Source organism: Castor canadensis, chromosome 18, assembly GCF_047511655.1.
Source record: "Castor canadensis chromosome 18, mCasCan1.hap1v2, whole genome shotgun sequence".
Taxonomy (NCBI): Eukaryota; Metazoa; Chordata; class Mammalia; order Rodentia; family Castoridae; genus Castor; species Castor canadensis.
The window spans coordinates 47143919-47158249 of NC_133403.1; the positions used below are offsets into that span (position 1 = coordinate 47143919).

At 44.4% G+C, this 14331-nt stretch overlaps 1 protein-coding gene across 5 annotated transcripts in view; it reads right to left on the reverse strand.

Annotated features, from left to right (window-relative positions):
- Window positions 1–1262: 1262 nt before the first annotated feature.
- The window catches only part of Golga3 (golgin A3), a 41760-nt gene continuing 28691 nt past the window's right edge, over window positions 1263–14331 (reverse strand). For all 5 annotated transcript variants that reach the window (XM_074060884.1, XM_020163521.2, XM_020163520.2 and 2 more), the window contains 9 exons: window positions 12599–12742; window positions 11729–11926; window positions 10749–10865; window positions 8332–8471; window positions 7501–7633; window positions 7212–7334; window positions 6262–6423; window positions 5275–5438; window positions 1263–4596 (listed from right to left, as the gene is read on the reverse strand). In XM_074060884.1, coding sequence (XP_073916985.1) covers window positions 4425–4596; window positions 5275–5438; window positions 6262–6423; window positions 7212–7334; window positions 7501–7633; window positions 8332–8471; window positions 10749–10865; window positions 11729–11926; window positions 12599–12742 — 1353 coding nt within the window. In that variant the 3' untranslated portion in view covers window positions 1263–4424. The remainder of the gene's footprint in view (window positions 4597–5274; window positions 5439–6261; window positions 6424–7211; window positions 7335–7500; window positions 7634–8331; window positions 8472–10748; window positions 10866–11728; window positions 11927–12598; window positions 12743–14331) is intronic.

Consider the following 14331-nt stretch of genomic DNA (forward strand, 5'->3'; position numbering starts at 1 on the left):
ACCTAGGCAAATACTTCCACTATCTCAAAAAAAAAAAAAGATCATCAGATTAAAAAAAAAAAAGGGCTGGTGTAGTGGCTCAAGGTGTAGGCCCTGAGTTTAAACCCCAGGACCACACATACACACACACACACATACACACACACACACACACACACACACACACACAGAAAGAATAAATAAAGGTAGGCAGAGAGCCAGTGAATGCTTCAGATCTTAGGGAGCTGCTAGGAGTACCTCATCTAGGAAAGGTTTGGGAACTCTGCTAGCAACTATCATGTTTACCCATCAAACTGGATATCAAGGGTATACATCCACTTTATAGTTTTATAATATTTTATAATTTTATATAGTATACCCATTTTATAGTCCCCCCATAATCTGCATGAGTTATCAGGCTTCTGAGCAACCTGGTCAACTTCCCATCAGTGATCCCTGACAGTGCTTGCCAACTCTGAGCCAGGAAGCAGTTGCCCATTATCCATACCTAAGCCACTCTCACAGGACCTCTATCCTAAGAGGATAGAGAACAGAACATCTATTTGAAAAACTAGAAACAGCTTAAAAATAAAACAGGCAACTAGCTTCTTCAGTGCTTGCAATGCCTAGCAACTTGACAAAAAAAAAGAAAAGTTCACACATGTAAGACTTAATGGCTATTGAGAACAGTGGTTAGGGAATTTTCACAATTTTCACTTAGATTATATAGTAATCACCTGACCCTTGGTTAGAGCCGCTAATAAAATAGAGTCAAAGTCAAATCTATGACTTCTTTCCTTTTTTGTATTTAAAAAAGTTGCAGGTTATTAATAGTAACATTTAGCAGAGAACTACATCTGACTAACTCTTATTGATCAAAAATAAGGGACAAATAAAAAGACGAGGAATTGGGAAGTTACAGTGCTGCGATGTGAGAGTCAGGATCCACACATTACCAGGACGGACCCAGCAGAGGCCAGTGGCTGGGCGATAAGAGCAGCACAGGAAACATCAAGCAGACAGGCTCCTGAAATCCTCTGCCTTCCTAAACATGTTTCTCTTCGGTGTTTCTTGCCCATGGTATATGAGGAAGACATGGTTACATGCTTCTCTTGCCTAGTCTAAACAACAAGGAATTACATTTCTCATTCCGCCTCAGACCTTGGCAGAATAGAATTCTCTTTCAAAACATACATTTGAGCAGGGTATGTAACAACATGATAAAGTAACTCGCAAATATGACAAAACACAAATGCTAAAATGAAACCCCGGTGAAATATGAAAACCTTTACCAAAAAAATAGTTTATTGCACAAAATTTAAGGAGTTCTCAAGCACGCTTAGATTCATAAAAAATCAACATGCTTTTTAAAGTTATAATCTGTTATACATGGTGACACCTTTCCCTGGAAAGCCCCAACCTGAGGACTCCCTTTTTGTGAGGAAATGTTTTTTATAGAAATCAGAAACTCAAAACTGCTGAATTTTTAAGACCCTCTAAAACATCAACCCATGGATCCTATCCAAACCTGAGACCTCCACAGAATGAGATTTGCCAGAACTTCGAGTCACTAAGCTTGTTAGGTTACAGCTCAGAATGTCTCACACCACAGTATTACTCATGTCACTGGAGTCCTTAGAAGGAAGGCTCTGGGACATTTTCCTTTCAAATATTCTGGTCCCTTTTACTTCCAGAATCTTTAAACATGACAATTTTTGTTTACAGAAATATTCATGGAAATAGGGATATGGTGACTTTGTAGGCCAGTGACATTTCCAATATTCCTATAGCAAGAAGAGTTAAGTTTTTTGAGGAAGAGTGTAACACAAGCTTCCTGATGCAGAGCACAAAATCTGTCTTCTGAGAGGGCCAGACCCATTCCCTGGACCCAGGAGTCAGTCTCTCATACTACCGAAATCATTGTCTGTTACACCTTCCAAAGATAAGAACAAGAGTGAATAAATCTGTAAGGTCCGTGGCATCTGACATGAACCATGAGGAAGAACAATGGCAACCACAATACCGTAAGTGGTTTTTAACATAAGAAAAGTAAGTAATGACAACGTTAAGTGCCAAAGTGAACACTCCTGCAACAGGACATTGTGATAATGTACACAAATGTAAGGTAATGACAAACCTGTCTTACAAAAGAATATTCCAGACCTGACTGCTGCTTCTATCACTAAACCCCACAATTCCCACTTCTGCCCAAAGGGACAACAATAACTCAACCTGTATTCACTCAAGAATCTAGTTCTGGGAGGTAGAAGTGCAGTAGAGTCCCCTGGAGATAGGAAAAAAGAAAAAAAAAAAAAAAAAACAGGCAATCCAACTTCTCTTTGAGGTGACTTTTAAGGAACTTTAAAGGCAGTGCCACCTTTGTGCAGGAGGCCTCTGATCCAGAACTGCAGGTTTGCATGAAGACATCGACACTTAAAGAAGGACAGAGGCTGGAGCCAGGACAGGACAGGCCTTCATGGAACCAAGAGGGCCCTGGCGAGGAGACCCACGTAGGAGGTGGCAAAGCCACAAGGAGTTGCCATTTCTGAGGGCATGCATGCATGCATGCACACTCTGGACAGTGAAGAAAGGAAAATGGATGAGGACAAGAGATAGGCTTTCACTTGATGAATAAATTCAGAATTAGTTTATCCTTTCCTAAGAGAAAAAAAAAACCAGTAAACCCATCCACTCAAAAACCTCCAAGCATGGAGGGAGAAAGCAGCTCTGCCACAGAACAAGCCCAAGTGTTATTTCTTGGTTTTAAAACCAAAACAAAAGATAATACAACCAAAATAAATAAGAATGTAAATTACCATATTTCTTTTCTATTGCTGCAAGAACAACATAGTCAAAAAGCAATTTCCAACTTAAAAAGTAGGGAATATTTATAAAGAATTTTCCAAGTACCATTTCAAGATCAACCCTGTACAAATGATACACACATTTTAAAAGTTCTGATACTCGGTAGAGAATATTTTTACAGCAGACATCTCTGTGGCTAATGCTACTTTAACCACATCAATCACCCTTCTAAAACTCTATTACAAGAGAACACAGTCATCTTAAAAATTCCATAGTTTTCTCCATAAAGTAGATACAGATAATCTACCAACACAAGCTAGCTGGGCTTCACTTTCAGACCAGCAGTTCTGCTGGACCCCTTCTCTCTCTCTCGCTTCTAAATTGTAAAGATAAATTTTATTTCAGATTTTCTTAGCAAACTAGGGGAAATTTAAAGACCTCAACTCTTCTAGTCAATCAGCATCTGCACTGTTAATATCTTAGGTGGGAAACATACCCCAGTAACATCTCACATAGTTGGTGCTGACTTCAAGCAAGGCATCTGTCTTTGAACTTCCTGTTTCTCAAGGGAACACTACAGCCCTCTTGCAGACATCAGGTCTGACTGCAGGTGATGCTGGTATCCACCAGGGATCCAGGACCTCTCCTGATGACCATGCCGACAGGCATTAGTGGGACACAGAGTGCAGTCTACAAGCCACAGATGGGTTAGAGCCTCCTCCTCCCCTGCTCTCCCCAAGTGTCAGGTTAGTGTGTAGGGACCTCAGTGCCCTTGCATCTCCTGTGACCACTGGGTCTGATCAAGGGTCCAACCTGCTCCTGCCTGGTGGTCAGCCAAGGTAGGTGGGACCACACAAGACTAATGACCTAACAGGTCAGGGTTATGAACTTACAAAGACACTGGCAGCAGAAAAGACCCTCAAGAAAATTAAAACAAGGAACCTTTTCTCTGCAAGAATATTTGGTTTTAGAGTAAATAAAATATATTTTTTAAAATACAAGATTTTGACTGACATCCCTAAACCCTACATGTACATTTCCCAATAAGTTTTCAAAAGGCAATCAATAAAAAGACAATTAGGTCCTTCTTAAATAATACAGGCATATGCTTTGAAAAGATCTTCCGTATTTATATACATATCCTATGGTGGGATGGCTATTGAAAAACAAATGAAATAACAAGTCAAAGGTGCAAATAAAACATTTCTGCAGGAAAGCATAGCTCTTAATGAACAAAAGATGAGAAATGGCACCCCAGCCTTTCCAGGTGCTGCTGCCCAAGGACCCTGCTGTGCAAAGTTCCTATCAGGGCCTGGCTGCTGGTACCACACTCAGACATAATGTCTGTCACCACTTGTAAGAGGCCTCCTCCTGAAAATAACCCATCAGACACTTCAAACACTCCTCACTGAAGCCTAACTACATTTCTAAGATTTGGTCATTTCATGGGAAAAGCAAGTTATGATTTCAAATGACTATTTCTCTAATCCTTGGCTCTCTGTTATTTTACCCCTAAAAGGCAAAAGCAAAACTTAAACCTCATCTCAGAAAAATGTAGAACACACGATCAAATAAATAACATTGACAAAACAACATTTCTTCACATAGCTGCACACACTCGGTGGTAAAGACAGTGATGGTCACTGGTCCAGCCCTTCTCTGGGAGCCCTGCTTTGACCATGTGGCTCTGTGTCTCCCCTGGGGTGAGTGTGCTGTCCTGGGGTAGCTTCCACCTGAGTCCATGAGGACAAGGACTCGTGCACAGTGATGGTATGCTCCTCCATCTGGCGCTGCAAACTGTCCATCTCCTGCCTAGGGAGTTGGAAGAAAGCAAAGGAAAAACCTGATCACATGTGGGCCAGGAAGAATGCCCCCCCCACCCCCGGTCCACAGCCTCCTCTAACAAGCTAGAGTTAGATACAGTTGGCTCACTGAGATGTGTGCTGCCCTCAAAGGCCAATAAATCTCTATCAGAGACTAGCAATACCAACTGAGATCACAGAAGGCTAGGGCTTTTGGCAGTTTTCTCCACTCTGGGCAGAAGCAAGCCTATCTGGCTTGGGCTTTTGCTTCAGGAAGACACTTATGAAAGACCTAGACCCAAGGGCCTGACACTAACCAAGTCCTGTGTGGAAGCTGTCACCTGAGGCAAGCATCACACATGACTTCCACTCATAGGGTCACCTGTCTGTGCTGACCCTACATGGCCATCCCCCATGACATTGGCCTCTTCTGCCCCAAGCCAGAAAGCTCAGTCCGGAGTTGACAGGTGCAAAACACCTCGCCTTCAGCTTCTTAGGGTTCATCAGAGTAGATACACTACCATTTTCTCCTTACAACATGGACCTAGATGTCATTCCTGTAAGAAGCCCCACCTTCCTAACAGTGCTGCTGGCACTCCATGGGGGTCACAGGAGAGATCCCTCCAAGTTAAATATGTCATTCATTTTCAAAGGCTAATTGAAAAGGAGTACAGAATACAGATCATACTTGAGCTGCTGCAGACAGCTGTTCAGGTTTTTGAGGGGCTCCTTGCTCACAGCAGGTGGAGGGCGCAGCAGTTCCTCCAGCAGCGAGGCTGGGACGGGGCAGTCAGGGATCTTGATGGGTGTTGCAGGGCTGGAGGAGCTGGCCTCTCCTTTTGGCTCCTTCCTCTGTTTGTAAAAATACATCATTAGCTCTTCCAAGTCCCTTCATCGATCACCACTATCCCAACCTGAGTTAGACAGGCTTCCACCATAGGAAGAGGCCCCCCGCACGACAGTGAGCACAGCCTCACTGACACAGGACTCCAGATGGCTGGTCAACAGCTTTACTCCTACAGAACGTAGCTAAGCACAAGAAACTTAGGCCTACCCTTCTCAGGACACAGCTGGACCTAAAACTACAGCTCTCCCACGGGAGTTTCCAGAGACCCACAGCCTCAACTCTAAGCTTCTGTAAGAAATTAGGAAGATTTTCCAACTCATCAGGCCGCTTTATCTAAGACATAAAAGCCTTTCCATAGGTATAAATGATGCTAAATAAATGTGACAATCAGAACTTGCATCTGAAAGACTTCTTTGCATCTGCACCTGGACAATATTTATGCAGACTGCCTAGAAAACCTGCCAGGTATGTCAACATCCAAGGGCTGTCAATAGCAATGTGGGACTCCCACTGTGGCAAAACAACAGGGCTGTTCCATCACAAACCATTCCTCCATTTGTTTTAAAAGTGTACTACAACAAAATGGTATTTGAACTTATGAAAAGAAGCAAACATTCTATTGTAAAAGGCACCACAAATAAATGATTTGGTCTACTGTCTAAGCAGAACATTCTATCTATTATTAAATTTTACACAGCAGTTGTTCAAAGTTAGCTAAATACATCTACTTATGTGTGAATGACTAGAAAACCTGTCAGCATCCTGCCCAAACTAACCCACACACAGGAGATGTCAGTTGACCCAGAAGGCACACGGTCTCAATACCACCTTGGCTGCACCGCGACGGAGGTCTAGCTTGAGCTGCTGGTTCTGCTGAAGCAGAGTCTTCATGCTGTTCTTCAGTTCGGACACTTTAGCTTGAAGCATAAATTTATCCTTTTGGGTCACAGACAGATCTTCCTGCACCACCTCCAACTCAGACTTGATATTCTAAGAAAACGGAATCCAGATTTTTAAAAGCTACAGGCTTTTAAATACACTTTTAAGTTCTTAGTTTGTATACTGGTCTGAAGACTGAGTTCCATAGGACAGGTATGAGACATTGCCATCTTCGGGCACTTCCAGTTAAGTCTATATTGCGACAGATCCAGTGACAAATCACACCCTCAATAGTCTTACTCAAGTTTCACAGCATCTGACTAGAAACCGGCAATGTCTGCATGGGTGCCTTCCACAACCAATCCAAGAATCTGTTTAAATTCCAACGTGAGCTAACAGAGTTAAGTCTAACATTCCTACGAAACCACATAAACCAAATCTAACTGATTCAAGCCATTTGTTTACAAGTGAGGAATCTTGGCAAGTTACGTTTCTGATCCTTTTCCTGGCCAGTGAAGGCTGCACATGGAGCTCCGTGGAGAAGTTCATCAGAAACTGGGACATATCACAGATACACTCCACCCCCACCCCCATTTACTGGACTCAAAAAGTCATGTTCCTGGCACATTTCACAAGGATTAGCAGAGGGATGGAGCCTGGGCTCCAGGTTCAATTCCACCTCCATCCAGCTGTGTGAACTGGACCAGGTGACCATGCTGAGCCTACTATGAAATGGGAACAATGTCTTCAGAATGGTTTGGCAGGGACATCCATTCAGTGAGAACTCTTGTTAAGCACAAAGCACACTGCCTGGCTGGTACTCAGCACAGTAGCCAAGGAGTGGTATCCAATCACTAGTTGGTGGAGTGTTGTCCAGAACCGGGGGACAGGGACAGCACCTGCAAGGACTGTTGTGTTCCCTCCAGTTCCTTCTTGCCCTGCTGCTCTGTCAAGTCCAGCTGCTGCTTCAAGGACTGGATTTCTCGCTCTTTCTGATCCAACTCCCATTTGAGATTTTCCATCTAAAGGCAAAAAGGCAGAAGATCAAGACAATTTTGAAGTGACATTCTTATACCGGAAAATGGTTCCACAGTTATTTTTGCTCATCTTTTAAGTATTATATTTAGAAAAAAAATAGTAAGTTTCTCTCTGAACAGACAGAGCTTGGACTGGGGGCCCAGCTATTACCTCTTGGCTTCCTGTGGGCTGATGGCTCAGCTGTGCATCCAGCTGCTGCTGCAGGAGTTGCAGCTGGGTCCGGGCCTCTGCCAACTCAGTCTGGAACTGTGCTATTTCTTGGGAATGTTTCCCCTCTCGAATTCTGGCATTAAAAAAAAACGGTTAAGAATGAAATGGTAGTTATAACGAAACCCCCCGCTATGTAACTTGTACACTGATAAAAATGATTTTTTAAAAAATGAAATGGTAGTATCTCCCAATTTGCCCCCTGCCCCAAGATTGAACTGTGAACCACAGCAGCCCTTGTGAGACCCAGACTGTTCTGGGGTGCTTACAATGATCCACCTCAGTTAACTCCACAAAGCCCTCTGGGAGACTCACTTTGTCCACACAATTAAGAACAGGGGACTTGCACATGAGCAGAGGCCTCTATGGTTGCTGGTAGGTAGAGGGGTGTGCAGTTCCAGACCTATCTGGCCCTGTGTGTCTGACTCAGGGCTGCACTAGTATGGAGCTGAAATGGTGCTCAGGACATAGACCTTGGGGTGCTCAGATGGGGAGTCTTTCTGTTCCAGAAAGACAAGCAAGGAGGGGAGGGACCATGGGAAGCCTTAAGCTCAGGCTTCTTGAGGCAGAGTCAGATATTCTGCTCCTTTGATTTGCCCCCAAAGTACTGAACATTTTAGTAGAAGATAGTGACCTTTGCCATGTTGAATGTGAATTAAAGATGGGGGAAAGACCCTGACAGCTCTGCTTGCACCAGGACATGTATGGCATACAGCCATCAAGGAGGCCACAGTGGCTAGCTCTGGGCTTCCCTCATGAGCCCCAGGCACTCACTGGAGCTCATTGACCTCAGCTTGCAGCGTCTGCACCAAATGCTCCTTGGCTTGCAGCTCCTTCTTCACCTCACTCAGCTCCAGTGAGGCTGCTTTGAAGTGGCGGCGGTTATGTCCAGCTTCCATCCTGGCAGCAGCCACCTGGAAGGAGGGCAGGAAGCTGATGTTAATGCTCCAAGGACTGGGGTCAAAACCCCTCCCAAATCAACGTGGGTCCTAGGTACTCTTGTGCACCCCCAAGATCAAGTTCCCAATAAAGATCATGTGCTGTGATGCTCAGCACAGAGAACCAATAACATGTGGCTACTGGTCACCACTGAATGAACACATGTGCTCACAATTTCCTTAGTCTAAATAGTTCTTATAGTCTTCAAGTACACGTGTTGTTCCTAGTTAAGTTTACTAGCAGTTCCTACATTTTGAGAGTAATCTGCTTTTCCATCACATCACCTAACTGTAAAGAAGGTGTAATTCTATTTATGATGTAATTGGCCTCCTTTTAGAAAGTCTGCTGCTTGTCAGAGCCAACAATGGATTCAAAGTTTGCAAAAAGAGAAGTAAATTCTCACGAGTATCACAAAAATTTCATTTTACTTTCTAATAATTTAGTTTTCTTATCTAATCTCACTAGCAAACACACCCCCCCCCACATATATATATAAAGTATGTGACAGATCAATTTAAGAGCTCTGACTCCAACTCCAAGCTGGGGTGTGGATCAGTGGTAGGGTCTTGCTTGCATGTGGGAGGCCCAAAACAACTCCTATAGAAGATATTGACATTGTCATCATTAGGTAGATATTCAAGGTGATCTATACTTCATTTAATCTTTATACTTTTTAAAATGTTTTACTACCACTTACTACTGTTACAACCAGGGCAAAAAGCCCAAATGCACTGTGAGAAAAAATTAAGCACCATTCACAACTTTTCTTAGAAAAAGAAATGGAAAGTCATGTAGACATCATTTCCTCCCAGCACTTTTTGCTCTGAATTTCCTAGTATTACCTAAACACAGAGCAAAAGACACACTTGGGGGAAAGGAAGGTTACCAACATCAGCACAGCACCATTACGAGCAGCAATCCCAAGCAAGGTCTACACAAATAAGCCAGTGTGGGCTATGAGCAAACCAAACTATTGCTTACATGAAAATAATTTTACCAAATAAAGAACCCTTTCCTTTTTAAAAATTTGTTATTATATCATTATTATTATTTTGGTTTGACTGGGGTTTGAACTCAGAGCTTTGCACTTGCAAAACAAGTATGCTACCACTTGAGTCACACCTCCAGTCCAAGAACACTTTACTTTTCATCCCTATTAAATCATCATAGAGACATTTTTATACAATGTGGAAAATTGTAGGTCATAAGAAGTAAAGACTTTATGCTTAGGTTAAAAAGTCTGAGTTGTGGGCTGGTGGAGTGGCTCAAGTGGTAGAGTACCTGCTTAGCAAGTGTGAGGCCCTGAGTTCAAACCCCAGTGAGACAAAAAAAAAAACAAAAAAACCTTTTGAGTTGTGAAAACTAATTACAATTTGTAAGGTAATCCAGAGTTTAAAGGTAAAATGAGGTGTCACTTCCCACATTTCTCCAGAGACAATCACAGTTATTCCCTGTGTTCCTCCTAGAAACCAAAAGCACACCCAACAAGTGGCCTGAGCATCTGTGCTGGGCACTTGGGTATCACCAGAAGGGTCACATTCTAAGGAAGAAGTTGTGAGGATCAGGGACTGTGATGGGATGCACAGGGATTAGCTTAGGCCTGTACTGTAGGGATTTACCTGACAAGATCAGCAAACACCTGGAGTGTGGGAAGAGCCAGACACGGAAAGACAGCTCCTTACACTGAGGATGCTGTACATAGCCATTTGCCTTTTTTGTTTTTGAAACAGGGCTTCCCTATGTAGCCCAGGGTAGATATATTCTCTTTAGCCTCCACAGTGCTGGGATTACAGGCCTGTACCACCATGCCCAGCCTCTTGTCTGCTTTCCCTCCCTTCATACTTCCTTCCTGCCTTCTTCCCTTCCTTCTTTCCTTCCTGCTTTCCCCTCCCTCCCTTCCTTTCTTTTGCAATACCAGGAATTGAACTGAGAGCCTTGTGCTCAAGCACAATACCACATGAGCCATGCTGCAATCTTTTTGTCTGATTCTTAACACAAACAAGAAGTATGCTTTTTAAACTCAGCATTACAGAGGACATGTTTTTCCCAGAAACGACTGCATGTGCATATACATGTGGCTTGGTCATTTAATCTCTGCAGCCTCTGTTACCACAACCCCATGAAGAGAACTCTTCTCCCTGGAGGAAAGTGGACATGTAAGTGTGAAGGGTACCCATGTAATTTTGTAGGCAGTGAAAATACCTCGCAGAAGGTTCTATGAATTTGAAACTAGCTGGAAGCTGGCCACACACCTGCTCCTTGAGGCTGTTCACTTCCATCTTTTCTTTCTCCAACGAGGCTTGTAGGGCCTGGACAAGCTGCTTCATCTGGCGATCCTCCTCTTCTTTGCGCTGCAGAACTGCTTGCACCTAGAGTGCAATGTGGAATGAGAAATAGGAAGAGGAGAATTTTACACAACCACAGAGCCTGAGACACAGTGTGGGGGCCCTCCACAGCCAGCACCCCATAAAGAGCCTAGCAGGATGACGCACATCACAATGCATCACAAGAGAGGACACAGCTAAGGAAGGAAGAAGCCCATCTCTGGAGAACACTGCTACAAAAGCAGAAGTTTGAGCTCACAGGAGTGCAGAAACAGAGTCATGTTCAAGAACACAACTAGGACTCCAAAAGACACATAACTGTCACACGGGTTACAAACAAATGCCTTCAAGCAAAGCTGCACAGTAAGAACAAAAGTGGTAGGAACTAGGCAAAACCTAAGTTACTCAACTCTAATGACTGGATATTTTAAGGCTAGGGGTGCAACATGGCCCTTGGCTGCGCCCCAATCTACAGAACAGCTGTGGAACTAAAGGAGCTAAGAATATGGTCTGTAGTAATACCCTGGGCAGAGTTCAAATCCCAGCTCTGAACCACTTGAGGACTTAGGTAAATATCCACTGCACAGGCTACTGGCTAGAACTGGAGGACAGTACTGTCTGCCCCTCCAGGAGTCCAACATGCGAAAAGGATTAAGGACCCTGGCACACTGACTCCACAAGTGACAATTAAAAGCTCCAGTTTTACACAAAGCCCAGCTCTACCCTACAGCTGAGAGAGCCAGGCTTGTGAATTAAATTAATTACATTCTCTGAGCCTCTGCTTCCTCTCTCAAAGTAGGATTTCGTGTTCCTCTGAAAGTAGCTAAGATGACTGGATATGGTCAGACATCAAGAGTGTACACAGCCACATAATTCTCCCTCTACAGCTGTCAGATGGGTCTGGGTACCTGGAGATTCAGCTGCACCAGGTCAGCCTCTCTCTTGGCTAGCGCTGTCTCCAGGATGCTGTTGTGTTCTCGCAAAGCTGCATTGGACTGCCCAAGTCCTGTGAGTTTCCCTCTTTCATGCTCTAACTCGAGCGCCAACTTCTTATTTGACTCCTCAAGACGCTTTATCTTCCTCCTGAAGCCTCTGGATTCTTGAAGCTGAAATGCACCAAAGTTATTGTCAAATTACATGCTCTCATGGATGGAATCATCACCCTCACAAGAAACAGAAGAACAGTTTTCAACAAGAAATGGCCAGTACTAAAGCACAGCACAAACTGCTCTCCTTGCCTTTTGACCTGGCAGGCTGTATCAGCAGAGATGGGCTGCTCTCCTGGGACAACGGGCTTCCATATAAGTTGGTCCAGGGCCAAGCAACTCAGCAGGTGGGCATGGAACTGTGCTGATCTCATCAACACACATTTCAGGAAACCTCAGACATGGCTAAAGAAAGCATGCAGCCCTGAAGCCACTGACAGTTTCCCCAGGATCCTGACAGAGGGGCCAGGTAGGTTGCCAGGTAGGCTGGGGTCGATGGCAAGAGCCCTTGGTGACAGTGCCAAGCTGCAGTTAGCTCTGCCTGAAGCTAGAGCCCCTTTCTGCTGAGTTTTGAGTTCTATGAAAAGTTCAAATGAATTTATTTTCAACCAATGCCTTCTAACCAGGAGAAGGATTACCAGTATGAATCCCAGTGACCTAGGATTCATCCCTATAACTGAAAATGACTGCTACTGTCATCTTCCTCACTAGAGCATGGACAATGATGTGCTCCAACATCGATCAACAGGTGACCAAACACCATGGCTCTGCCTGGCAATGAAAAGGTGTTACCTCATCTTCCAGCTCCAAAACTTTTTCACGAGACTCCTCTAGCTCCTGGCTGGTCATTGCAATCACCTCCTGCAGTTCCTTCTCTAATAGCATCTTGCTCTGGCCAACATTCTGCAGCTCCACCTCCAGGGCCCGAATCTTCTCCTGATAGCCAAGACAAGATGACATGTTTGGTCACTGGCCTGTGACAGGCCCTTGCACACCCTAAGTCAGTATCTCCAGGTACAAAGCTACATGGCCTCATATTTGCTTTTTTTTTTTTTATTTTCTTGTTTTGTCTTGCTGTGTAGCTCAAGCTGTCCAAGAACTTTACAACCCTCCTGCCTGGCCTAAGTGTGGGGATTACAGGTATGTACCACCACACCTGGCCTGACCACATTCTTACAATACAAGCCCTTTAAAAGGTTTGCATGGCACACACATGCTAGCAACACACAAGGTGCCATTAGAACAAACAAAATAACCTTGTCGATTAAATGTTTTGAAAATACAAAAAAATCCAAGCACTGGTGGCTCATACCTATAATCCTAGCTATTGGAGAGCCCGAGATTGGAAGGATTGTGGCTCAATGTCAACCTGAGCAAATAGTTTCTGAGACCCTATCTCCAAAATAAGCAGAGCAAATGGACTGAAGGCATGGCTCAACTGGTGGAGTGCATGCTTTGTAAGTGTAAAATTCAAACTGAGTTCAGTTTGAAACTGAGTTCAAAGTCCAGACTCACCAAAAAAGAAAAAACAAAAAAATCTGATCCACTACAATGTCATCTATAGCAAGTAAGCAGCACTGGGCGTAATAAAGGCCATACAAGCACACATGCAGGCAACGCTGCATCAAGCACATGTGCTCATACACCACGCACGTAAGCTCACACACATGGAGACACACACACACACACACACACTTGCTGCCACCATGGTGTCAGGCCTTGATCCAAGCACTTTCCACGTGTTACCTCAGAGGTTCTATTCTGGACCCTCTCTGGCCTCATCTGATTGAGGAGCAAAAGGTGTGCAATTTGAGGAGGTCACTGCCTTACAAGAGGCAATGCCACAGACTAAACCCAGACTTTAAGTTCAGGGGGCCATGCTGGTTCTCAGCCATAAGCTCCACCAAGCATTTCATGCCCTACTGCCCTCACTAGGGACCCAAAGGACTAAAGCAAGCAGAAAGGAATATGGCAACAGATGCCCCTTTGCATTTTATAAAGAATCGAGAAAGGATCATTCACTTTATTCGATGGGATGAGCAAGCACCATGTTATGGCACAATCTCCTCTACGCAAACACTCAGGTGCACAGGAGATAAGAGGAAAACTGCAGGTGAGAAGAAGCACAATGCCAAGCATGAGTAACAAATGAACTCACTCAGGTAAAAAGATTTAAGGCTGGAGAGAATGTGGGGAGCCCAGGAGTGTACCTCTCACCGATGAGGCTGGTCACAGGGATCCTGGGTGCCCCTGGAGCCCGAGGGTTTCCACCCTTCCCAGCACGTGGCACTGATGTAACAGCACAAGAGCAAAGGCTCCATGCACTGCTGCTAAGGCCAGGAGGAGTGGATCAAGTTATTACTTGTCCACACTGAGTCCAGCAAGTCCTCATTCCTGAGCCTTCTCACTTCCAACCCTTCTATGTGCCCCCCTGACACCAAGCCCCAATTCCTCCAAACCTACTCCATGTGTTTGCCCACCCCTAAACCGCCTACTCTGCCACCCCTCCTTGTCTGAGCAGACTA